At 42.6% G+C, this 27,099-nt stretch overlaps 1 protein-coding gene across 1 annotated transcript in view; it reads right to left on the bottom strand.

Annotated features, from left to right (window-relative positions):
- The window catches only part of UBE2D2 (ubiquitin conjugating enzyme E2 D2), a 131,728-nt gene that overhangs the window by 67,801 nt on the left and 36,828 nt on the right, over window positions 1-27,099 (bottom strand). The window contains exons 2-5 of the mRNA XM_069199300.1: window positions 25,384-25,447; window positions 3,878-3,909; window positions 3,252-3,329; window positions 3,064-3,169 (exon numbers count right to left, since the gene is read on the bottom strand). Coding sequence (XP_069055401.1) covers window positions 3,064-3,169; window positions 3,252-3,329; window positions 3,878-3,909; window positions 25,384-25,447 — 280 coding nt within the window. The remainder of the gene's footprint in view (window positions 1-3,063; window positions 3,170-3,251; window positions 3,330-3,877; window positions 3,910-25,383; window positions 25,448-27,099) is intronic.

Below are 27,099 nucleotides of genomic sequence, written 5' to 3'. Positions count from 1 at the left end.
TCACGGACGCATTGTTGCTAGGATGGGGTGCTCATATGAATCATCTGCAGATTCAAGGCTCTTGGTCTTAGAAGGAGAGATTGTATCGCATCAATCTCCTAGAGATATGGGCAGTTCATCTGGCACTCAAAGCCTTTTCCCGGCAATCACCACAAACACACTACTTGTTCAGACAGACAATACAGCCACCATGTATTACCTGAACAAGCAGGGGGGCACCAGATCCCAAGCTCTACAATTGGAGGCACAGACAATATGGAACTGGCTTCTAGCCAGGAAACTAACAATAATAGAGACTCACCTCCCTGGCTTAGAGAATGCACAGGCAGACGCTCTCAGCAGAGCGCTGAGCGAAAACCGTGAGTGGGTGCTGCACAGCGACATCGTACAATACATCTTCTCAATGTGGAGCACCTTTTCTATTGATCTGTTCGCAACGGCAGACAACAGAAAATGCCAAAACTTCCCCTACAGGTACTGGCATCCAGGGACATTGGGGAATGCCCTATGGAAAGACTTGTCAAACATATTTCTCTACACTTTTCTGCCACTTCCCCCGATCCCGACAGTCCTGATAAAACTGTCCAGCTCCAAAGTGAGAATGATCCTCATCGCTCTGGAATGGCCACGACAGTGGTGGTTTCCAGACCTTCACCGGTCACTCTGCCCACATTTGAGGCTGCCATACAGACCAGACCTTCTGATGAAATTTGGGGGAACAGATGAGACATCACAAGTTCTTGTCACTGAATTTGGCAGCATGGCTCCAGACCTAGTGCAGTATGGTCACCTTAATCTGCCACAAGACTGTATGGACGTTCTAAGAGAAGCGAAACAACCATCTACCAGATAAGCATCTGTCTTAAAATGGAAAAGATTCTGCATTTGGTGTTTGGACAAGAATATAGATCCCACAGCATGTGGAGAAGATGTTATTCTACCATACCTATTGCAGCTAGCAAAATCTGGTTCACAATTCTTGTCCATAAAAGTACACCTAGCAGCTCTCCCTGCATACAGGAGAAGTCCTTCACAAACCTCTTTCTTTAAAATTCTAGTCATTAAAGACTTCCTAGAATGGTTAAAGAAGGGTTTTTCCTCCTACTAGGTGTCCATCCCCGCCATGAGAGCTTAATGTAGTTCTTTCACGTCTAATGCAGCAACCTTTTGAGCCAATACACAAGGCATCTCCCCAACATCTTACTTGGAAAACAGCCTTCCTTGAAGCAATCATATCAGCTCACAGGGTTAGTGAGATCCAGGCCCTTTGTGCTCAAGAGTCCTACACTGTTTTAATTCTTCTAGGGCGTAATGAGAACACATCCAAAATTCCTACCTAAAGTTAAATCTGATTTCCATGTAAACCAGACTATTTATTTACCAACTTTCTTTCAAAACCCATCCACTCCTGCAGAGGGAGCACTTCACTGTCTTGATGTGAAGAGGGTTTTAAAATTTTACTTAGACAAAACTAAATCCTTTCGCAAGTCACAGCAACTGTTCATTAACTATGGTCCAGTTCGAACAGGCCAAGCAATCTCGTTCCAGGTGGATTTTCTCGTGCATTTTGCTCTGTTATCAGTTAGCCAATAAGTCTTTTGTTGGTAGACCTAAAGCACATTCTACCAGGGGCAAAGCAGCCACGACTGCTTTAATGAGAAACATCCCCTTAGCAGATATTTGCAAATCTGCTACTTACTTGGAGATCTGTCCACATCTTTACTAAGCACTTCTGTCTTGATTCTGATGCTAGGGCAGATGCTCAAGTAGGACAGGCATCTCTTCGAAATCTCTTTGCATAAAGAAATATCACTCTACTGCTATGTCTAGTCCACCGCTCTCAGGGGGATGGGCTTGCTACTCTATTCAGTGCTTACGACTATACATGGAAGTCCCCTACGAGAGAAGGAATAGATTCTTACCTGTAACTCCAGTTCTCTCGTAGGGGTATTTCCATGATAGTCATAAGCGCCCATCCATCCTCCCCGGTGGAATAGACAATAAAATAGTTTAAAGACATTTTCATCTCAGCTAGTAATGCCTACAAAAATAATTCAGGTAACTGCCATTTGCTAAGCATTATGGGATTTGGGAGGCCCACCTGCTCTTAAAGGTACAGCTTTACTTTTTAGTCTGTATAATGGCAGTCTATAGGCTACACTACCCTGCACTTCTTCACCCTTGTGGAATATTGCAAAAAGGTTGTTCTTTAAAACATTCAAAATACTCATACATTTGAATGGATATATGCCTGGGAGGACCTTTTTTTCATTTTGGCATTTGTATCCTCTCCTTTAGGCTGCATAATAACATTAAGCGACTTTTTAGGCCTTCCTGAAGAAAGGTGAACATCAACGCTTAAGAAGATATTTTCAGAGAAATTCTCCGGGTTCCCAGCAGGGAGGCAGAACTATTCAGTGCTTATGACTATCATGGAAATAAATACCCCTACTAGAGAACTGGAGTTCCAGGTAAGAAACTATTCCTTACATGACTGCAAAAAGAATTTTCCTGTAAAAGGTAAAGACACAAAACTAGGTGGGAAAAAAAGCTTCAGAAAAAAATGGTTTGTTTCTGTGACATATTCAGTAAGTAATTATTTGCTCCCTGCAAAAGAGTAATCGACCCTGAACATACTGCATTGTGAAATGGCTCTTTAGCCTGCTACCTTAAAGCGACTACATAAAGTTCCTCCAATCCCATTTCCTGCATATATTTTTCCTATAAAAAAGTGTTAAAATGGGGGTATATATTTTAGATCAGTTTCTTATATTGGGCTCTACAGTGATTTTGAGAGAGCTTTCAAACAATTTCTGCTATGTCACACAGTAATAATTAGCATTCATGAATATTAACGAAGACATCATAATTGGGAATCTATGTTTCAGCTAAAGGTAAACACAAAAAAGAGGAGTTTTGCAAGCACATATATGAAAATAGGCTGTCAGCATAGACTCTGAATATGGGAACTCCAATTTGAAGGGGAATGGAGTCTAAGCGGGTACCAAGGATGACTTTCCAAAATTATCAACTCAACATGGTATCAGCATTTAGGCTTATTACCTTTTGAAATGGTTAGAGCTGGTGACCACTGCGACCTCAAAATATCCAGACAAATGCTGCCATTGCTATTAATGTTTGGATGATAAATTCTTGTTGTGAATGCGACCTTTAAAATCAAACAAAAACTTAAGTTAACCAATAACCCAATGATTAGTGAAAATGATTCACTATTTATGATAAAGCTTTACCTTCGGTGGTTTAAATGGGTAATCTGTCGGGAAGTGAATTGTCAAAAAAAATACTCCACCCTGGTAAGGACTGTCATTCTATGAAATAAAAAAAACAAACATTAGAAGAAGTAGCAGGCATGTGAAACATACTGTTTATTTGTTCAGTTTGGTATCCATAACACTTTGAACAGAAACTGTACAAAAAGAATGGTGGTAAACTGAACAACCGGGTAAGTAGGGGACATTTAGCCTAGCTAAAATTACAGATAGGAGGGGGGAGGGAATCACGGTGGCATATGGAAAAGAAGATCAGTGTCAGTTTTGGGAGACAACAATGCAATGCTTTTGTGAAGTTCAGGAGGGAACCTCTGGTGGTAGAGAATGCCAGCGAAACCAGCTAAAATGATTGCACAGGGCAGATTGGTTAAGAATAGGAGATTCTAGATAGGTGACCTCGGTGGAAGTGCAGAAACAGGATGATGTCAGTGAGGTTGCAGGGGGATTACCATTCACAACTTTGCAAGCATGCATCAATAAAGCCCTGTTTATGGTGGCGTCAGCTAGCTTCTTAGTGATCAGATGAAGCAGAACTACCCCCTACCTAGCAGGATGCGTGAACGAATATTGGAAGTAAAAATACTTACTGGCCCCATTATTGTTGCTTGCCAATGGAACACTGAAAAATAAAGGACTGCATTTACTGAACGGTTCATGTTACACAAATCATACAGAGTACCAGATTAGTATTAAAACACAAACTACCCAAATTTCTCCGCATAGTACTCTTAGTCACAGGATGGTATGCTGCCAACACCACCCTGCCCGGTAGAAATCACCTGCTGACAGTTAAAAGCTGATGTAGTTGAGGCGCACCTCTTCAATAGGCAGAGTCATTAATCTTTTGCACAAGCTACACACACCGTCACTACTTTTCCACTTAACCTCCATTTTCATTAGCTAGTCAGTGGATAAAACAGAAGATTAGGAAGGGGGCTGAAAAAGAGCCAGGGACTATCAAGTTATTGTAATGTATTTCATTGTACTCCCTCTATCCTGCTCTATGTAATGCCAACCCAAAGAAACAAAAATAAAGGGAAGATGGAAACAACCCCTGCAGCCTTTCGCCTAGACTCAGGCAATACTATTACACCATATATGCGTATATACAAGCACTGGCCACAAGCTAAAGCCTAACGTGCTTCCGAGAACATCATGGCCTAAGGATGCCTCTGTAAAGATGCGTTCAAGAACAATGCGCAGACTGGAATTATAGCCCCAAAAACAGCACAGACTTGTCATAGTTGGGAGTCCCTTACACCCACATTACGCTTAAGGGACTAAACGTTTTCAAAGAGAAAATGATGGAAGGATAAGGAAAACATTTCTGAAGGCACAGGTTCTCACACACAATGATTATCACACAGAGGCGCCAGCAGGAGTCTTAACCCCTTAGCTGCTGGGCCTTTTCCCCCCCAGTGCCGAGCCCTTTTTTGGCTATTTGGGGTAGTTCGCGCTTAGGGCTTCATAACTTTTTGTCCACATAAGCTAACCACGCCAAATTTGCGTCCTTTTTTTCCAACATCCTAGGGATTGTAATGGTACCCAGAGTTGGTGGTTTCCCCTGGAGGAGACCAGGAAAATAGCCAAAATACAGTGAAAATTTTGTTTTTTCCAAAAAAATGGGAAAAAAGGGCTGCCGAAGAAGGCTTGTGTTTTTTCCCCTGAAAATGCCATCAACAAAGGGTTTCTGGTTATGAAATCACCATCTTCCCACCTTTCAGGAACGGGCAGACTTGAATCAGAAAACCACTTTTTTCAACATAAATTTTGCATTTTACTGGGACATACCCCATTTTTACTATTTTTGGTGCTTTCAGCCTCCTTCCAGTTAGTGACAGGAATGGGTGTGAAACCAATGCTGGATCCCGGAAAGCTAAACATTTCTGAAAACTAGACAAAATTCTGAATTCAGCAAGGGGTCATTTGTGTAGATCCTACAAGGTTTTCCTACAGATAATATCAGCTGAAATAAAAAAATATTGAAATTGAGCTGAAAACAACAGCCATTTTTCTTTATGTTTTACTCTGTAACTCTTTCCTGCGATGTCAGATTTCTGAAAGCAATATACCGTTTTGTCTGCTGGACTCTTCTGGTTGCGGGGAAATAAAGGGCTTGTAGGTTCATCAAGAACCCTAGGTACCCAGAGCCAATAAATGAGCTGCACCCTGCAGTTGGTTTTCATTCTATACTGGGTATACAGCAATTCATTTGCTGAAATATGAAGAGTGAAAAAAAGGTATCAAGAAAACCTTTGCATTTCCAAAATGGGATCAAGATAAGGTTTTGAGGAGCAGTGGTTATTTGCACATCGCTGAATTCCGAGGTGCCCATACTAGCATGTGAATTGCAGGGCATTTCTCAAATAGACGCCTTTTTTACACACACTCTTATATTTGGAAGGAAAAAATGTAGAGAAAGATAAGGGGCAATAACACTTGTTTTGCTATTCTGTGTTCCCCCAAGTCTCCCGATAAAAATGATACCTCACTTGTGTGGGTAGGCCTAGTGCCCGCGACAGGAAATGCCCCAAAACACAACATGGACACATCCTATTTTTTTTTATAGAAAACACAGCTGTTTTTTCCAAAGTGCCTACCTGTAGATTTTGGCCTCTAGCTCAGCCGGCACCTAGGGAAACCTACCAAACCTGTGCATTTCTGAAAACTAGAGACCTAGGGGAATCCAAGGAGGGGTGACTCGCGGGGCTCGGACCAGGTTCTGTTACCCAGAATCCTTTGCAAACCTCAAAAAGTGGCTAAAAAACAAGTTTTCCTCACATTTCGGTGACAGAAAGTTCTGGAATCTGAGAGGAGCCACAAATTTCCTTCCACCCAGCGTTCCCCCAAGTCTCCCGATAAATATGATACCTCACTTGTGTGGTTAGGCCTGGTGCCTGCGACAGGAATAGATCACACAACGGTCAATGTTGGTCCTTGCGTGAGGCAGCTGTTGACCCTGGGGTGATCCATTCCTGACACAGGCACTAGGTGTAGGCACTCAAGTGGGGTAGTGTTTTTATCAGGACAGGTGAGGAGTCACTGGGTGGTAGGAATGTTGTGGATCCCAGCATGTTCCTGTAGTTTGTGTGACAGAAATGCGAGAAAAATAGAGTTTTTTTTCAACATTTCAGCTTTGCAGGGTATTCTGGGTAAGAAAACTTTGGGGAATCCACACAAGTCACATCTCTGTGGACTCCCCCGAATGTCTAGTTTCCAGAAATGTTTGGGTTTAGTGTGTTTCTCTATATGGCCGCCGAATCCAGGACCAAAAACACAGGTGCCTGCCTTACAAAACCAGTTTGTTTTGCCATAGACAATTTTGATGTCTCCACAATATGATTTGGGTGGTGGAATTTGGGGCTGAACTAAATTGGTGAGCTCCCAAGAGAGCACTCGCTCTCTGCTTGCCGCCGCATTCACCTGCTCTCTGGGTTGGCCTAACCCACTATTACCCAGTTGCACGAACAGCTTGCAAAGGGACAGCAGGACTGTCCTCATCACCTCCCTCATAATGTACTGGAAGAGGAGTTTTCGAATGGGACTCCTCTGACTGAAAAATCACTCCCAGAGTCTGCGCCATTGTCCTATCCCTCAGATGCTCTCTCAGTATCTGATGTCTCAGTCTCTGATCCTATGTCAGAGCGGTCCTCTATATCCCGAGTGCAGGCAGCAGTGATCCATCAAGATGCCATCTCTGCTATTGGCTAAACTGTTGCTCTAAAACACTAGCCGACGTAGACAGTCACAAAATCGATGGTGTGTGTGAGATACGTGCAACAGTAGAGGCCACCTTACCTGCGCTTCTTCCCTCAATCAGCACGTACTTTCAAGACACTCAAAAAACACCTTGTCACATACCATTCGTCACAGTCTTTAGCACCTCCTGCGCCCAGTCCAACAATCATTATTGGTGCTCCCACTCCCTCCTCCTCGGATTCCCTCATTACCACCCAGCAAAAGTGCCCTTCATCTCTCCATAGACTTTACTAATGTACTCAGCTATTTACATAAAATACAGATGTGCTCTTTGCAGTAGGCATATAAACCTTCTGCGCTTCTTTATGGCACTAAAACTGCCACTAGACAAGTCGGACCCTTTTCCCCCCAGGGAAACCACACACATATTGACAAAAGTGATGTATATATGACAGCCAACCACCTGAAACTCAACTCAAGCAAAACCGAAATAATCCTCTTTGGCCCACACAAAAACACCTGGGACCCCCCCATGGTGGCCCACCACGCTAGCCCCTGCACCCACCCCCGCCAACTACGCACGCAACCTCAGCATCATCCTAGACTCCTCCCTCTCTATGACCCAACAAATCAACGCTCTTACCTCCTCATGCTTCAACAAACTCCGTATACTGAAAAACATTCAAATGGATCCCCACAGAGACCAGAAAAACTTTCACTCACGCACTCATCAGCAGCAGGCTTGACTACGGAAACGCCCTCTACGCCGGCACCACTGTAAAACTCAAGTGCAAACCACACGCATCCAGAACTCAGCAGCACGACTCATCCTCGACCTCCGCCGACACGAACACATCTCTCCACACCTCAAATCCCACCACTGGCTCCCCATTGACAAAAGGATCACCTTCAAGATCCTCATCCTCGCACACAAATCACTCCACAACACAGGCCCTGCCTACCTCAACGAGAGTCACCTTCCACACCCCCACACGAAACGTCCGCTCAGCTGACCTCTCTCTCGCCTCTGTCCCCCGCATCAAACACACCACCACCGGGGGCAGATCCTTCTCCTACATTGCACCCAAAACCTGGAACGCACTCACAACCCACATTCGCAAGACCCAAAACCTACTTCTTTTCAGGAAGGGCCTCAAAACCTGGCTTTTTGAACAGTGAACCTCCCAGCCCCTTTCCCTCCCTCCCCCCCGCAGCGCCTTGAGACCCTCACAGGTGAGTAGCGCGCTTTATAAATCTCTTTGATACAGATCTACCTATACATATATATAGATATATACATATATATAGATATATACATATATACATATATACAGATATATACATATATACATATATACAGATATATACATATATACAGATATATATACAGATATATATAGATATATACATATAGATATATACATATAGATATATACAGATATATACATATAGATATATACATATATATAGATATATACATATATATATAGATATAGATATATACATATATATATATATATACAGATATATACATACAGATACATACAGATATATACATATAGATACATACAGATATATACATACATATATATATATATATATATATATATATATATATAGATATATATATATAGATATATACATATATATATATTTTTTTTTTTTTTAGTTGCTGTATGGTTTCCTTGGGGGCCAAAATGGCCCCCAGGGAAACCCTACAACATCTAAAAAAAAAAAAAATGCCCCCACAGGGGGTCACCCTGCCCACGGGCGACCCCCTGTCATTTCTTTTTTTGTATTATTTTGTATTTTTTTGAAGAAAAAAAAATCCCCTAGGGGGGGCACCTACCTTTTCCGGGGGGGCCACCCCCCAAAAGTGAAATCCCTGGTGTCTAGTGGGGTTTCCTGGCCCCCAATCGCAGCTGTGCTTCGGGGGCCAGGAAACCGTTTCAGAAGGCCTCGTAAGAAAGGGGAGAGTCTCCCCTTTCTTACGAGGCCTTTTCAAAATGTTTCCTGGCCAGGAAACCTGAAAGTGTTTCCTGGCCCCCGATCGCAGCACAGGAAACACTTTCAGGAAGGCCTCTTTCAGGAAGGCCTCTTAAGAAAGGGGAGACACTCCCCTTTCTTACGAGGCCTTCCCAAACGTGTAAAAGGCCGTTTTCCCCATGAAAGCAGGAAGCGGCCGCAAGGCTGCTTCCTGCTTTCATGGGGAAAACACCTTTGCAACGTCAGCGCGCCTCGCGGCGCGCTGACGTCACAAAGGGGCAGGTGGGGGGCGGGGGGAGACACGGTAGCTTCCGTGTCTCCCGGGGGTATTAAAAAAAAATAATAATAATCCTCGGGTGCGACGCACCCGAGGATTTATTAATGCCCTTCCTGGTGTCGGCCACTGGTTGTGACCCGCACCAGGGAGGGTGTGTGGGCGTCGGCCAGTGGCCGACGCCCGCACTCAAGAGGTTAAGGAGACCAGAAAAAAAAAAGAGGAAAATCAATCTATGTATTCCATGCAGAACAAGTGATGATCAATGCAGTAAAGCTACAATAACGTACTGGAGTACACCTTGGGAAAATCTAGTGCAACAAATGCAGCATGGTACAACACAAAGATTGAGCCTTAACTAGTTGTTACCTGCCAGTGTCCTTGTTAGTAACAACTGTTTTAGGAGATCAGGCTCCATTCTCCTTCTGTAAAGTCAAAGCTGTAAACATAGTACATGAAGAACTCAAGGCTCACTCCATGAGATCAAAGGGTTGTATGTCAGACCATTACCACAATATAGCCCAGTAGCAACACTGAATACTAGATTCTCAAAAATGATTCTGTTAAAACATTAGGGAAGGCAGATTGAAATCCTTATAAACTGGTAATAAATAAGTGTGCTTCCTGAGACCACTTAACGTTTGAGATTAGGACTGTACAAAGGGATTTTTCATGAGGACAGGAGTATGGATTTATGTTCTATGACGTACCGGGGATTTCTACTTTTTCTTTGTCAGTCATCAGGAGGAGATATAACTACTGGAGCAGCTTATAATCGGAAATTCCAAGAGGGCGCTCATGAGACGCCAACACTACGTGTCAGTCTATATTCATACCCCATATGGGAGGTTAAGCTTTGGTAATCCTTTTTCGGCCATCAACTGGTATTATCCAACATGCCATATTAAGGTACAGATAACAGGTAGTGTAATTTTAAAAGGCTTCCAGCTTTGGCATAACACATACTGAATGAATTGAACAAATTACTTCACTTCGGTAACAACTTATCTGATAGAGACTATCGAGCTGCAGAAACCTTACCCTAGAATTATCCTCTGGCATCATACTAGATCCAGAAGTTTTGAAGTAGTACTCCTGCGTGCTGGTAGGTGGCGCAGTTTGAATCTGCACTGGTGCAATCCACAACAGAAGGGATTTGTCAGCGCCTAGAAAGGCGCCACTTTAGAGGGCTAACAGTTTCTTTCCACAACTTGTCCACACCAGGAGCACAGAGCCAGGGATACTGATGAACTAGTGAGGGTGAGTGGTTGAAAAGTTTCAGCACGCCATCATTTGTGTTGCTAAAGATGCACTAGTAGGCAGCACTAAGAGCCTCAGTAGGGTGACCCTACCAGAAATACACACACACAGTGAGGAGGGTCGCTAAGGAATCTGCAGCTAGATAATCTTTAGGAGATAAGGCATTACCAAAAGGTAAGTAACTAGTTCATCTGATCAAAACTTCTAGCCACAGATGTCTTACCTTGGAATAGATACCACAGCAATACCTCCCTGGTGGTGGGCCTGTGAATAGGCAAAAAGGTTCTGTAGGAGCGAACAAGCAAAGCACCTGTCATGATGGACCCGACTAGTCAGGCAACAATGATTAGTGGACAACTGCAGAGATGCCCATGTAGCTTCCTGACAGATGTCAGGAACAGGACAGGGATTCCTGTGAGCTTGTGCAGTGGCCGAAGGCTTGCCTCTAGTGGAGGAATGAGTGTGGAAGCCGTCAAGGGTTGCTTCTTGGCCCAAGCATAAATTTTTATGCAGAGAACTACCTACTGGGAGATGGACCTTTTCTGCACTGCCTTTCTTTTTTTTCCTCGCCCTGACGTACCAACCGAAGAGTTGATTGTCCACCCAAAACCCTTTAATGCAACTAATGTAGAACAATGCTCTTTTTGGGTCCAGGCAGGTGAGGCGGAGCAAAGAAGGAAGGCAGGGTGACATTTTTACCCACATAAAAAGGAGTGACTAGTGAGAAAGGAAGCACGAGTTCTCAGGATCAGTTTGTCTAGGTAGAAAGTCATATTGGAGGGTGCACAGACAGTGCTTGCAGTTTGCTGGACATCCTCGCAATGTTATCGCAACAAAAAAAAAGCCATGTTGATGGTGAATGAACAGTGTGCAGTTGTGTAGAGGCTCAAAGGGTGCACGCATTAGAAAGGTCAAGACCAAACTGAGGTCCCACGGGGGAAAAATGAATGGTCTTGAAGGGAATAGGTTTTTGAGTTCCTTTAGATGGCGAGTCACAAAGCAAGACTTGAACGAAGGTTGTTCCGGCAACCACTAGAAAGCTCAAATGGCTGAAATGTAACCTTTGACAGTGCCCAAAGCATAATGTTGCTGGGCCAGAGAAAGAACAAACAACAAAACTCGGGATAAGGGTGCACAAAAGGGTCAACATTCTTGTAATCACACAATGTCACAAATTTACCCCAACAGGAGGCGTATTCAGTCTTAGTTGAAGGAAGCCTAGCTGCCAGAGTAGCAGTGCGGACTTGGGGGCGGGGGGGGGGGGGGGGGGGAGTAGGGGGTGGAGGTTAGGTCAAAAGCTGTAAACTCTTGCTGCTCAATCTCTAAGCATGAAGACCCAACATGTGCAGCGTTGGGTGCAGTACCCTGCCATGCTATTGCAGCCTGACTGAAGGACCAATGCTCAGAGGTTCTGGTTACCAAGCTGTCTGTGCCCAATCCAGACCCACTGTTCTGCCCTGTTAAGCCCTGACCTTCTTCAGAAGTTTGGGCAGGAGTGGTATTGGCAGAAAGGCATATAGAAGGACTGAGTTCCTCTGAGCGAGAACCACCTTAGAAACCCTAGCACACAGAACTGCTGACATCTGCTTTTCTTGGCAGTGGCGAGCAGATCAACCAAGGTTCTCCCTAGTTTCTACTTTGCACCCCCTCCGGTTGGAGACTCCATTCACGATTCGCTAGGCATTACGCCAAAGTTAATTCCCTCTGGGGATAAGAGCCTAACAGGCATTCAACCACCAAGCAAATGCCCTGATGTTCCCGCATGGTGGCTTGACACAGGGTCAACACCACCACCACATCCCGTTTTTTGCAACACCTCATGGCAGTAGTGTTGTCCATGCACACCTGCACCAGTCTTCCCTTGATCAAAAGAAGAAAGGCTTTCAGCCAGCCAGACCACCTGTACCGCCAACAAGTTGATGTGGAGCCTGGACTCTGCAAGAGACCAAAGATCTCTGATCTCTACCTCTCCCCGATGAACTGAGTGGTGCAGCTGTCACTACAGTCAGCCCTGGTTGTGGTAGGGAGAGGGGTCTGCTGTTGACCCAATCACTTTTGCAGTTCCCTTTGAAATTTGGATCAGGTCTGAGAGATTTCCTTATTGCTGCACCCACCGGAACTTCATGCCCCACTGCAAAGACCACATATGCCAAGGGCATGAGTCATTAGCAGGATGCAGAACAAATGGCCTCAGACAGTCTCACCCAAATCCAGGAAAGAGGCTGAAACATCTGAATCGTAGCCCAAATATCCTGAACTCGTCATTTGGGAGGATAGGGTCAAGACAGCACTGTGTCCAGATCAGATACTTTAAAACAGAGCGCTTGAGGGGGAAGTCAGGGGTGACTTCAGCACAATGACCGAGAACCCCAGCAAGTGTTGGAGGTTTGCCACAGTATGGAGGTGGGACATGATTGCTTGAAGCAAACCTGCCTTCAATAGCCACTGATGACAGCGGGTGGCACCTACACAGGCACTGCGCACGTCACTTCTAGCACGGCTGAAGCAGTGCTGAATGATGCCATCTACCGGTGCACACGGGCAGTGCTCAAGAATTTCTGTATCCAGTCTGACTCCTGGGGATAATTCTAAGGTAAGAAATCTGCAGCAAGAAATCTTTATCAGATATATTAGATATCCAAGATGGTCCTTATGCATTGCGTCGATAGTGCAATTTTGTATATACACCGTTCCATATCAGTGTGGATGTGACAATGTGTATAGGGAAAACCCATTGGTTGCCACAACCTATTGGTACACCACAATAGTTAAGAGAATGGACGTAAAGGGGAGATGGGACTGCTTGTACATAGAATTCCAAGATGGCGCATGTGTAGAAGACTGCTGATAGTACGACTCCATCTACATAAAGTATCTCTTATCGGAGGTTGCTTTGGTAGTTTTTGTGGGGGAAATTCACTGGGTGAAACAGACATGTTCTAATTAGGCACAGATGTAAAATAATGTACTCCTAAATAGTGCTTTTTTTTTTTTTTAAACAAGCTTTATTTGGCCATATACGTAAAACATAGCACTAGTCAATTAAAATCATTACTTAAAGCACAATACTCTCAAAATATAGAAATAGGAGTGTCATCATCTAATGGTTCTAATAAAACACACAGGACGCGGATTATACAGTACAACAGCCATCCTCACGACACCCAAAGATGTAACTAATTACATTTCTTGGAGTAGTGACCCTTCCTAATCCTAACTACACATTAGATAACACTTGCACATTCCTTACCATATAATTAATAAATAATTTGATCCTTGAAAAACTGCCTTTGATTAGTTGAACATCACGTACCAGGCTCTCTCACCCCTTACAAGGTGTCAGCGAGCCCCATTAAGGAACCCCGTATTTAATTTAAAAATCAGCCCAAGACATGTCACATTCAAGAATCTCATATCTACCAGCAGGTTGACAGCTAGATTCCAAGTTAATAACTTTATATTGCCTAATAATAGGGAGGGAGGGGAAGCATTCGTTTCACACATTTGCCCTCTTCCGTATCCCAATTCGACTTCCCAGCGAGAGTTCAAAATTCCATCTCATATTGAAATAGAGGCTGCACCATGGCACTGAAGGCAGAACGTACAAGAAGAAGAGAAGGGATCCCATACTTCCAACTAAACTGCTTTAATCCCGAAACGCATGTTAATGCAGTTCATTTTAGTGACTCAATATGTTCGCCATCTTAACTCAGTCAAACCACAAACCCAGATATTTATCAACCATTCTACTTTTCCACCTCCCAGGTACCAGGAAAATGCCCCCCTTCCTTTTCCCAAACTCCATTATTTTTATCTTATCCAATTTTGCATAAGTACTCCTTCGAGGAGAAAAAGTAGTTCTGAGTCAATCCTGAGCCGCCTCAACATATCCCACAACAAACTCTGATCTACCAAATCAAAAGCGGCTCGAAAATCCACAAAGCAACCAAATAGATGACTTTGTAGCTCTATTGACTTTTTTTTGCCAATGCCCGAAGACTAAAATAAACAGTGGTCTATTGTCAAATGACCTTCCTTGAAGCCACCTTGCACTACTGAAATCAAATTATTTAACTCTACCCAGGACCTAATTAGACCTAGCAATAGTTTAGCAAAGACTGCTTTAGTTAACTTAAGAGCCACAATTATTTCTTTTATCTTTTGAAGGAAAATAAAACGACCCTAGGTCACCACCTACATCAACTTTATGCTTCAGTTCTAACCAGACATCTTTCCCCCCTACCCCCCATATCGATTGCCCAAATGCTTATTCCAATCATCCTCTCCAACTAGACATTGCATAGCTCCAGGGGCCTTCCCCTCCATCACCAACTGCAAAACCTCTTTCCCATCACATCTATCATAACTTTCCAATTCGCATTTACGTACTCCCTTTTCCTTTTTCTCAGGATATGTTTATAATCTTGTTTGACTATACGGAGCTTCTGTTCAGTTCCCTTATCACGTCTTTTCCTAAATTCCCTTTCCAACTTCCACACCTTCAACTTCTGAATCCTACACTCCTAATTAAACCAGGTATTTTTATAATCCCTTCAAGCTTGTCCCTGATTTTATTTGCATGCATTATCTTTAATTTTACTTTCAGACAATCAACCACTGGTTCAATTACTCTTTCATATCCCATAAATACATCATTCGGATCTTCAGCCAAGCTGAGACCCCTATAATTTAGCATCAGATCATAGAGTGCTTTTAAACTATTCTCTGTGATACGAGTGGTTATCCACCGCAGGAACTCTACCTGCAATGCAGCCACTCTTTCTCTTAGATCTTTATTCCCTGCCCTAAAAGTTAACTGGAGGGGCCAGTGATGACTACCTTCTAGGTGCAAGACTTCAAATCCCACCACCTCCTCAAAATGCCAGATATTTAAGAAGGCATAATCGATTGGGCAAGCCTGGTTACCTACTTGGAAGGTCTGCTTTGCAGGGTGGGCTGCATTCGTACGTCCGTTGACATAAAACAATCCTAGAGAGTCTTAAGTTCTTACTAAGGCCTTATCACGTGCTCTAACCTCTGATCTAGGGAAAATAGCTTGTGGCACATGTGCAGTGGCCAACAAATCTTAATACGATTTGTCACATAATGTTGGATCTAAATTATGATAAAAATCTAAGATCAATACCAGCAGCTCTACTTTATTCATACATATTGCCTCAAGATCTTCCTCTAACAGACCCAGCTGGCTATCATAATATACTGTTATCCCTGGCTGGATATATACATTAATAATTGTGAGCTGACTCGACCCTCCAATATCATTATAGTCTACCCGACCAGCTAATAGCCAACGACTTTGTTTTTATCTTTATAAATCTGTTATCTATTCTAGTCGAGGTCAAAGTGATTAGGTCACCGAAGGTAGTCCTGGGCCTAGATGCTTAGCATCCTTAAAAAGTCTTATGAAGCCATTCATTGATTCAGGTTCTTCGTACAGCCAAGTTTCCTGGAAACACACAATATACTTTTGTCCGTTAATCATACTTTAGTGCCAAAGTTAATAAATGCATGTTTATCACTATATATGTACATTTTAGTTGTGCTACTTCAATGTACTTAACTAGTATACAATAATAATAATTGGTCAGGATATATGAATGTGATGCATATCTGGGTACAGTATAAACAATGCAATTCAAGACAAGTCAGGAAAGATCTGGTGATACAAAGTTGATGGATAAAATTGAAAGTAAGGATAAGATAATCTGTTGCAGATATCTTGATTTCTTTTTTATATACTGTATTAGCTATGATGCAAGATGTTAGTCGTCAATATGGAGGGTATTGGGTTACTTAGGGTAACTCATTTTTTGTCTAGTTTTAATTTTACACTCTGCAAATATGTTTAACCCATTTAATATATATGTACTTTACAGCCAAGAAGTTCGAAAAGAACTCAATGAGTCTGCTACACTAAAAAGCTTATCTGTTCAGGCCACAATCTAAGAGTTAATAAGATGAATTTTGAATAAAGACATTTCTTTTTACTTCTACACTGGATCTACGTGCGAACTGTGCAACTTTCATTTCCATTAATGATGCATTCCCAATCCTTGGCAGATGACTGCAAACATCATTGTATGGTCCACAGCTCTAGTAAACTGAAATACAACTGGGACTGCAGCATGTCTGCTAACATGGGCACCCAACAACTGTCAACTGACACCATTCCACAAATGAGACCCATGGTAGTTTAGAGTCCACTATGGCAACTTGATGCAGCCACGACCAAACTGTCGAATGACCCTGTGATTTGGATCCACTGTCTGCCCAGCTCCTCCTGCAGCGGACACATTTAGGAAGACAAACAGGAAAAAAGGTATAGTAGAGGATAACATCCTCAGAAATGATTTTAAGAGGCAGAACTTTTCTGTGGATAGGATCTAAACATCAGAGGGTACTGCGCCTCCTGACTGATGTCATCGCTGCGATCTTCCCTTATGAATATCCACTTGAGTCTTACAAATAATCGTGGATTTCCTTGCCGAACACACTCACTCAAAAGGCAAATCTAGAATTCACCTCTTATAAACAATGAATTTCCACTACCCCTGCCTCCTTCAGTTGTGAGGCTAGAAAAACTGGCAAATCACTGCATTGGCAATATCCAGAGATGAAACAATGTCAGAGGAAGCCCTTTTCTCACAATGGCCTTAGACTTCTGTTTTTGTTTTTTGTGGGTAGACAGCACAGCTACGTATGGGGCTATGTCTGACCACATATTTGGAACACCAATAACAACCACGTCTGTCATATCAGCCTAGGATGCACCGTTAACTTACTGATCTGTTGGAAATTATTGTGACTCAACACACATGCTTACCATAATTGCAGTGTCTGTAAATTTCTCTACTAGGTGGATTTTGGATACAACTTCATGCTGACTGCATCATCTGCTTAGAGCTGTTCCGTAAGGCAGATCGGGGGTCTACTCACGTCATCTGGCCATCAACAGAACAGTTCTCAACTAAACATTTAAAGGAGGCTTCAATGGAGTTTTTTTTTCCAGAGTTGAAGGCAGCGCTGGATCGTACAATAAAGGCATCAGTCGATTAATTAGAATGGTATCACAGATTGACAGGATCCACCTGCTTAAGACAACCACATCTGAACATGAACTTAAGGCCCTGACTTTTATAAGGCTTCTTATGCTGTGAAATATAGGTATTCTGCAGAAAGGGCCTTCAACGGTTTTCTTTTATTCTCAAGTTTCTGCTTGTATAAGACCAACAGGCACGCTGTGTGGGGATTCAGGACGATAGGTTCCAAACATCCTAAGTAGTGAAATAATCAGTTTCATGCTGGTACAGCAGAGCCAATCATGTTCAATCAGTAGCATATGTGCACAATCTTCAATCACAAAGGATTTTCAGAGTCACCTTTGTTGGAGAGCTCACCAACATAACTTGTCACTTCAAGGTCTGTGGTCAGTCAATGAGAAATAATACCAGATTTGTTTTCTGGAACTCGGAGCAGATCTCCTGGTTCTGAAAGCTTTACTGCTCTCCCTGATGATAAGCCTCAGGTTCAAGCACAAAATACCACCACTATGCACTGAACAAGTGGGTGGTTTCAGATCCAGACCACTGTTTCTGAAATTGCATATAATCTTGAAGTGACTCATGGACAGGAATCGGTCCATTGAAGCAATCGGACTTCCTCGAGTACTGAACGAACAAGTAGATAGTAATATTTGTCTTCGCAGCTCAGAAGACCAGCTGCCCCAGCTTTCTCTCTAGGTTATGGGTAACCGATTTACCACAATGCCCTTTTGAGGTGTGTTAAACCCTTGTCCCTCCTTCCCAAAACCCTAAATAAAAAAAACACATTGACACCATTTATCTTGTTGAAACTAGTTGCTCTTTAATAGCCCAGGTAGTGGTGGTTTTATCTCAATATGACACCTTTCAATACAAGGATTGTTTTGCAGGTCTGACTGTATGGACACTTACAACCACCTCCGTTATGCCATGGAGCCTAAAAGAATTGTACAAACATTTAAAAAACAAAAATCCAGTTTGTTAGTGAAGGACAGCCATAAAAGCACAAGGAAAATGCCTCCACGAATGCCTTTTTTCATTTTCTAGATCCCAGTGATCAAATGTCTTGTTTTAATTTGAAGAGATCTTTACTCCTATCCAAAGGCCTGCTCCTGTATGGGAACTAATGTGGCCCTGCACAGCAACGTCTTAACACATACACAAGGCTTCTTCCATAGAAGACAGCCTCTTATTTTTTATTATACCCAACATACAGTCTCTGCTGTTGAACCAAATGTAGTCTTTTGCATCAACACTTCTGAAACTAAGATAGTTTCAGAATTCAACATTAAGCACTCTATCTGCCTGTGATAAAGTAATCAAACACCAGCAGATTTATTTCCTTTTTTTTTTTTGTATGTTAGTTTTGCACTTTTGTCTAATAAACAATAAAACCTTGAGAAATTCGAACTATTTATCAAGTGAGTGCCTTTATATGCAAGCTTAGCTAGGCTTACACAGTCTTTCCTGCTGCATTGTTTATTGCACTCCCTTTTACTACCAATTGGCTTATACGCTTGGGGTCGACCACAAAAGGAAACCTCCAGGGAGGCCGTACCAAACCACTAGATGGCAGAATATTGTGCAGCATAGGAATCTAGAAAATAATGGAGATTATGTGGGATGAATTACTCCCACATTAGGACGACGACACTGACACCTATATACGGACCTACAGGAGCAGAGTGGCATCTGATACTTCCCAAAACTGGGTTCATATGCCACCCAAAATCACCAACAAAATAAAAAGAGCTTCCTTTTCTGCGTTGATGAAATATGCAGCGGAGGCCTTAGGCCTACAACTCATCTCCGACGTTAAAAATAATGGACATACATTTTGCAGCATGGGCAGGCCCCACATCTGGGCTTTTACAACCACTGAATGACGCTCTGACAGATTAATGACCACTTGGTCTTAAGTCAATCCCCCACCAAATCACCACCCCAACCCCACTCAAAGAATATGCAATTTGAGACATTTGAAAAATAAATGTTCCATCGGCCAGCCTAGCCCTATGATCAGTCAATGCCACTCATCTACTGGGACACTATACATACACATACCCTCCGAGACATGGTCAATGAGATCTTGCTGGGGGTCCCTTAGCAGTTTCATGCCTCCCTTACTCAGTTTGTTTAGGATGGGGTTAGGGTGCAGTCAAATATGTAATTTGCTCTGGCTGTGACACCACAGATTGCTAAGGATGAGCTGATGAATAAGGTCAGTGGGCTGCTTTAGAGAGGTCCAGGCTGCCCTTCCGGATATGTCTTTCGATAGAACTCGTCTTAGTTGACAATGCTGATTCTGCCCTCAAGCACTTAAAAGGAGAATGCTCCAACAGCATGTTCTTTGGGCCTATTGACACAAGCCAGACTCTCGACAATCTCCCCTCCCACCTCCTAACACCTCTCCACACCCACACCGTTAAATGCAGTGCTTCAGAGGTCAGGGATTAAGGGGGGGGGGGGGGGGGGAGAGAGAATCAGGCAGGCTCCAAGGGTTACATATCTTCCAAACCAACTTTAGTTTGCCCTTGGAGACACACAACGTTCCAGTGTAAGGCAAGATCAGATATTTCTTCTAAAGGTGAGGAGTTACTACATCGGACAGATGGGTTGTTCGATTCGTTCGCCCTTTCATTTGTTTCTGACCCACTACATCTTCTGTCCACATCAGAGCAGCTTTCAGAGCTCCTGCCCATCTAGTTACTCAAGAGGTGCTAGTCCTACTGTCCAAAGAGGGGTTGCTGGACGTGAACTCTTTACTGATGGTTACTCCTGTTACTTCTTTGTACCAAAAGGACAGTGTTCTTTCACCCAATTTTAGATTTTGGAGTGTGAATGCTTTCCTACAGAAGGACAAATTCAAAATGCTGACACTGAACAATCTAGGAGATCAGGGGCTGCCCCAGGAAGTGGGATATTTTAGGCACCATGGTGGTTAAAAACCAAAAACACAAAAAGGCACAGAGGGCTACCACTGAGGGGTGTGGGGGTAATTCTACTGTTTGGACAAATGTCATGACATGTTCCACTAGTTTGTGGAGTTCTGAGAGACTGAGTAATGTTGTGCTATTTACATGTGTCTGAAAAAAAAAAAAAAAAAAAAGTTTTAAAAAACAAATGTTAAAAAACAAAATGATACACTGGCCCAAGTGCTGACTGCCCTGGATCTAGGCAACGGCATGGTTGCCTTGCACTTGCAGGATGCACAGTCATGAATCCGATCTGCAGTCCCAAAGACATTTCCTGCTGTAAGGACAGGAGCATTTTCAGTTTTCTGTGCACCCCTTAGGTCTTACCTGCACCCTTCAGTTGTTCACGAAAAGAATGGCGGTGGTCACAGTGCATATTCAGAGGTCTAGCATGCAAGTTTTCCCCTACAATAACGACTGGATGAAGGCTGCCTTGCCACAGTCAGTTGTAGACCTCCATGAGACAGCCAACCTCTCGACGTTGCTGGCATTCACAAACAGCATTTCAAAGTCACACCTGACACCTTCACAGAGGCTTCCTTTCATAGGAGCTATCTTGGATATTAGGCAGTCCTCTACATCAGAGCAGTTCATTTGGGCCATGATCCAGAAGATCTAGTCTCAGTGAGTGTGACTGAGAGTTTTTGGTCTCTTGGCTATCTATGTCCTGCTGGTGGACTGTCAGGTGGCATATGCAGGCTCTGCTGTGGAATAGGCTTCCTGTCATCCATGTAGAATCCATCAAGGGGATATGGTTACAGGTTCTAACAGACAACACCACCATGATATGGTTCTGCAATAACTGGGCAGGGTAATGGCGCTACACTTCTGGAGTTGGCTGTTGTGTGAGAACTGACAAGCTCATCTGGCATTGCTTGATGGACCACAAATAGCTGTTATACACCCTGAGGTGGCACAAGACATCTTCCAGCAGTGGTGAGAGCCATTGCAAGATGTTTTTCCCACTGATAACACACAAATGTAAAATCCTTTACGTTCTAGAGTTTCCAAGAAGGTTCTCTATGGGAGCGGCATTGCCAGTAGCACACTGGATTTATGTACGCCTTTCTGCCTCTGTCGAGTTCTTAAGACTATCTAGAAAGACTGAGACCGAGATATCCTAGTGGTTCTAAATTGGACCAGGAGAGTGGGGTGCATGTCATTTCTGGGAACCAGCATCTGTTCTCTGATCAGATTACCACTCTGGAAGGCTCTTCTGTCCCACCAGGAGGGCAGAGTTATGCATCCAGGCCTGAGCAATCTACAACTCCATGAGTTGGGATTGTGCAGTGACAGTTAACTGTGTTCGATCTACATCATGCTCCTGGAATGAAGTGATTGGCTGATTGACTGGCTACAGATGAGAGGTGAAGCAATCCCAATTGAGGGGCAGAGTCTGGGGTGCACTGGGAACGTCAACAAACTAGAGGAAGACTGACCAGTAGATCCAATGGTCATCCTAGGGCGGAGCAAGTGGCTGCAAAAAGAGCACAAGTGGTGGTCGACTTTCTGCAATAGACTACAAATCCTTTTGCAGTGCTGGCCTCTGGTCGTGACACAGTAACTATCTGGAGCCCAGGGCTCAGTGGACTAACTCTGAACCGCTAAGGGATCCACTTTTAACACCCAGGGCGGCAGATGTTATTTGAACCATTAAACGTTCTGTGTGTTTTGGGGCGGGGAGAGGGGATGACCGTGGGTACTCCTGTGTAGAATTTCCTGATCCTGTCACAAACAGCAGCTGGTGAGTTTGACTATACACATTGGACTGTACAGGGGCCTTGATTGCCAGAGAGTGACAGCAGTCCCAACATTCAATCAGGACACAACACCTTGGTTTGAAGTTTGATGCAGAGTTGGATACTTTATACAACTTAATTCTACGACTTTTTCTCTTCATTTTCCCCACTGGGAACCAAGTCCTGCTCAACAAAATGGTGGCCACAACTATCCTCTCAGGTTGCGGCTAGTCAATCACGACAATGCTGTTGATGCGTGGATTTGCGAATCCGCAGAGGATCTGCATCCATGTACATACACATTTCAATTGTCTTTATTATCCCAATAACTACTGAACAGATTTATACCAAATCACAAAACGGTCACTTTCTGGAACAATAGTTACCTTTCTGCTAAATTTGGCGTAAATCCATTCAGCGGTTTGGCCGCTATTCATATTCAAAATCCCTATGGAAATTAACATGGAGAAACACGTTTTGGGGCTCTTTTTTCTCTGCTCCCACCTGACAGAACATCTCGAAATTTTCCAGACAGCAGCCAACATGAGTCATATTTTTTCGGAAAATTTTGTAGATTCGACAATTGGCGCCAAAGATATAGGCAAGTAAAAAAAACAAAAAAAACAACACTTTCCATAGAATCTAGGTCCGACTGCCACTAGGTAATGTGTACATTACTATTCTACAATTGACATGTTCATGGGTCATTGAATAGTTTCTATGTAAGTTGCTTGATTAGATGCTTATGAGACTTTATTTTATCTATCACAATACGTAAATACTATCTTAACTATTTACCTACAAGCATTTCACTATTGAAATATTGAGGAAAGATAATACGGTTATTAAAGTACAGAAATAATTATTGAAAGCCTGTGTTTACACGATACAGCTTTAAATCTCAATATATTTCTTACACATTTATTCCCCAGATTATGTAATCATGTATCTATATATTTACTACTCTAATCCTACTGTACGAGAGAGAAAAAAAAACGCTACTCTCCCAAAAGCTTTACTCAGTCATATCACCCGCTACCTCTATCAATCTATCCTATCTCCATTCTGCCTCATCCCCAAACCCATTCTACTGATCTCCAAAATAACCTTTCGTAGACTCTTCCCTCCTGGCTCACCCCAAACCTCAGTTTACAACTATGGACTCCCAAACAACCCTACTAAATTCTCCTTCATTTATCTCACCTTTGACTAGTCCCAAACCCCATTTAACTTCTATGATCTCCCCAATACCTTTCTACAGACTTACATCCTCCACCTCTTTTACTCATCCCAAACCTCATCTTACTACTATTATCTACCAATTAGCCCCTCTGGATTCTTCCCTCCTCTATTATTTTAATAGAATCAACTAACAGACTCACATGTCCTCTGCTCAAATTAACTCATACCTACCTATACTATACTCATATTTCCCTATACTAATCCACCACTAATCCTATTGGGTTCTGGAGTAGCGTGCTACTTGCCGAAAAGCGATTTGTCGCCTTGTCCGGAGTAGTAAGTGCTACATAAATACAATTACAATTCTATGATGTTGGCTACTGGCAAGGTGCACAAGATGATACATGCTTGGGAGTAAGATTTAAGGGTACTTGTTACAGTTACCATGGTCTTTGCTGAAATGTGACATGTGAAGTTGTTAACTACTGGTAGTTGAGGCACATTGAGCACTTTTACCCACTGCGCCTACGATGGCATGATCACCAAACACTACCACAGACAGGGAGAGGGATGTACACTAAATATAATCTAGTTACTAGGGATGTGAATAGATGGCAACTCCTATTGTATACATCCTTAACACAGGTGTTGACAGACACACAGTTAGAGGATACAGATTTGACATCTACTGGAAGAACACAGACTGACTAAATGCTGGAGGCAAGTAGTGGGAACGACAGATTCAGTGTATATACCCGAAGGGTCCGAATACGTATATCGTCAGGTGTTCCATTTGTGGTGAAACACAACTGTATTGATCCTGAGGGTAGAAATGTGGTGGTAGAGGAACTCTGGATGGGGAACTGCTTTCTCTAGTGGCAATATATGTCCCCAACAGCGTTCAATCCCAGTTTTTGGACACTTACAGGCACCTTAGTGCAGGATACTAACACAGCTATAGTCTGGGGCAGAGATTTCAAAAGTGTCTCTGGCCTTAATTTAGATAGGTTCACTCTATCACTGTGGGGTGCCCGGCTGCAAAAATCTCACATCACTTTAACTCTTGGATAGTTAGTAGATACTTGCATGACTTTTGGCATTTCAAGCATTTTTTCCCCCGGTACATCAACTGCATACTAGATTAACATGTTCCTTTCCAGTGAGGGATAGTGCACTTAACTAAGCTGACATCTGTCCAAGGGGTCCAGAATGCTAAATGTATACATTTACATGTACAAAGACTTAATGTAGCTAATCCTGAACTTGTTTATTATGTATTTAGTATATACAGGTATATTTGTATAAAAAAAATAAAAAAAAAATACTGGGGGAAAAAACAACTACTAGTTTTCTGCATCAGACTGCAACACAAGGAGGCAAATGGGGTCTGACAAAACTGAAAGCAACCAGTAGCATAACCATCTAGTACCTGCAATTTTCTTTTGGTCAGACCACCATTTGTTTGAAAAGCATTATTGCACTGAGAATATGAAATAATCATTATGTCCTGCAATGCTATCCAACAAAGTGATATGGACAGTCTAAGCCCTTGCTCCTCCGTCCAGGTGATCTGAAGAGAATAGTAACAAAAAAATGCTTCAAAGCACAAGCTGATAAAGTAATCAAAGAATCCAAAGTGCAACGTGGGAGAGCTTCAGATGATATCACAGTTACTAGAGGCTGAGAACAAAGGTTTAGTATTCTTGCATTCTCACGTCGACAGAAGAGTTCTACAGAGGACACAAATTAGAAGCATGCTTCTAGTACAGCATTCTGCATCACGCAAAACAAAAAAAAACAAGACAATCAGCCGGACTCTGAGCAATGGCAAAGGCTTAGGAGGGTCTATACTTCAATGTGACACATAACAGAACCCATTTTGGGATTTGAAAAAAAGACAAATGAACGAAAACTTACTGTCGTCCCCTACTGGTCCAGCAGAACATTGAGCTGGAGGATCACGTGCCAGATCGTTCAATTCCTATAGTAGAAAAGTGAAAGCATTTGTCTTTAGATACAAGATCTTAAACAGGCTCAATTTCAAAACATTTGTTTACACAAAGTAAAAAACTGCAACGGTAATTTACAGTATAAAATAGAGGAACTTCCATCTGGTGTCCTTGGCACCATAAATAAGCCAGAACAAGAAACAGGTTAAAAGTCTATTTTCTTTAATGCACAGATCTGTTTGTTTTGCCAAATATTGTTATTTTAAAAAAAAAATATATTTTTGGAAATTAGTTTCTCAAATATTGTGATAACTTTCATGGAAATGTCACATTTCTTGCTAATGCAAAATAGCTTATTTGTGGGCTCTCAAACCATTTTTTCAAACTGTGCTATTCACAACAATTAGAATTGACAAATAGAATTAATTAGCAGCATAAACAAGTAAGTGAGCTAAAAAAAAAAAAAGCTCTGTACTGTCCTTTTGACGACCTAAAGGAAATGATAAACCTATACACACTGGGCACCTTCACTTTTACTTTACCACCCCCTTTCAAATGGGAAGAAAGAACAAGTGCAAATTCTTCATCGCAATCCTGCAGAATCCATTGGGGAAAGTGGTCATATAGGTTTGGTCTCATGGATTCGCATACAGCAGGAATATGAAAGCCTGGAATGACTCCCAATGGGTACCTAGATGCTGAACTGCAAGTTGAGCCAAAATGTATGTTTGTCCTCAACTTCAGTTGCTGATATCAACTGTAGCTACTTTTTCGGTTTGCATTTGAAATGTAATGATCATCATAATACCTTTTTTTCCCGATTTTCAGGCTGAAGACAAAACATAATATTTTTTCTCCATTTAATGCAATTTAAAAAAAAAAACCAAAAAAACTTCAATCCCTTTCATGCACTTGACACACTGTGACCCATCTTTCTATTCCTCTATGATTTTCCAGTACATACTACAGACAGGTTAAAAAAGCATACTTTTCTTTGGTCTCAGGCAAAGATATTTGTCCTCAGTAATTATACTCCTACCTACAGAGTCCTCACCTCCTGAATCCCCTTTAAGTGCCAGACTGGCTACAGAAGCTTGAAAAAGCTCTCATGCCTGCAAAGCTTTCGTGCCGGCATGGCTTCAACACTTTTGCAGATCCCATCCCATCCCATCCCATAGAGGACATCAGAGAACCTTATATGACCTAAATCTGCTGAAACCATGTCAGTTCACAATCCTTTTCCCCCCACACCCTCAGAGGAAGCGACTTGGCTAAAGACATGGAAAGAAACTGAAGTGTACCAAAACTGAATTGGGACTTTAATAGTTTTCATATAGTACTCGGAACGGAGAGGTTGGTAGGATTAGTGATGAATCAGCAGGAATACAAATTCTCCATCTGGAAATACTGTTAAAGGGAAATGGTCAAACCAGGAAGTCCTGCCACACAGATCTGGCAAAACGGCTATTTCCGTGGACTTTGAAATCCAGAGTAATGAATGAATGAGTTTCTGAACACACTGTGTTCATTAAGAGTGTCCTGGCGCTGAACCAACAGTTAAACATTATCTATAACTTGATCAGTGTGACAAACCGGTTTTTAATATTTTCTGGAAACAATTCATTGTGTGTGTTCCTAAGCTTAAATGGCAAACAATTTCAAGCTTCCAACGCCGACCCATCCT

This window comes from Pleurodeles waltl, chromosome 7 (assembly GCF_031143425.1).
Source record: "Pleurodeles waltl isolate 20211129_DDA chromosome 7, aPleWal1.hap1.20221129, whole genome shotgun sequence".
NCBI lineage: Eukaryota > Metazoa > Chordata > Amphibia > Caudata > Salamandridae > Pleurodeles > Pleurodeles waltl.
This window is presented reverse-complemented; position numbering and strand designations above follow the sequence as displayed.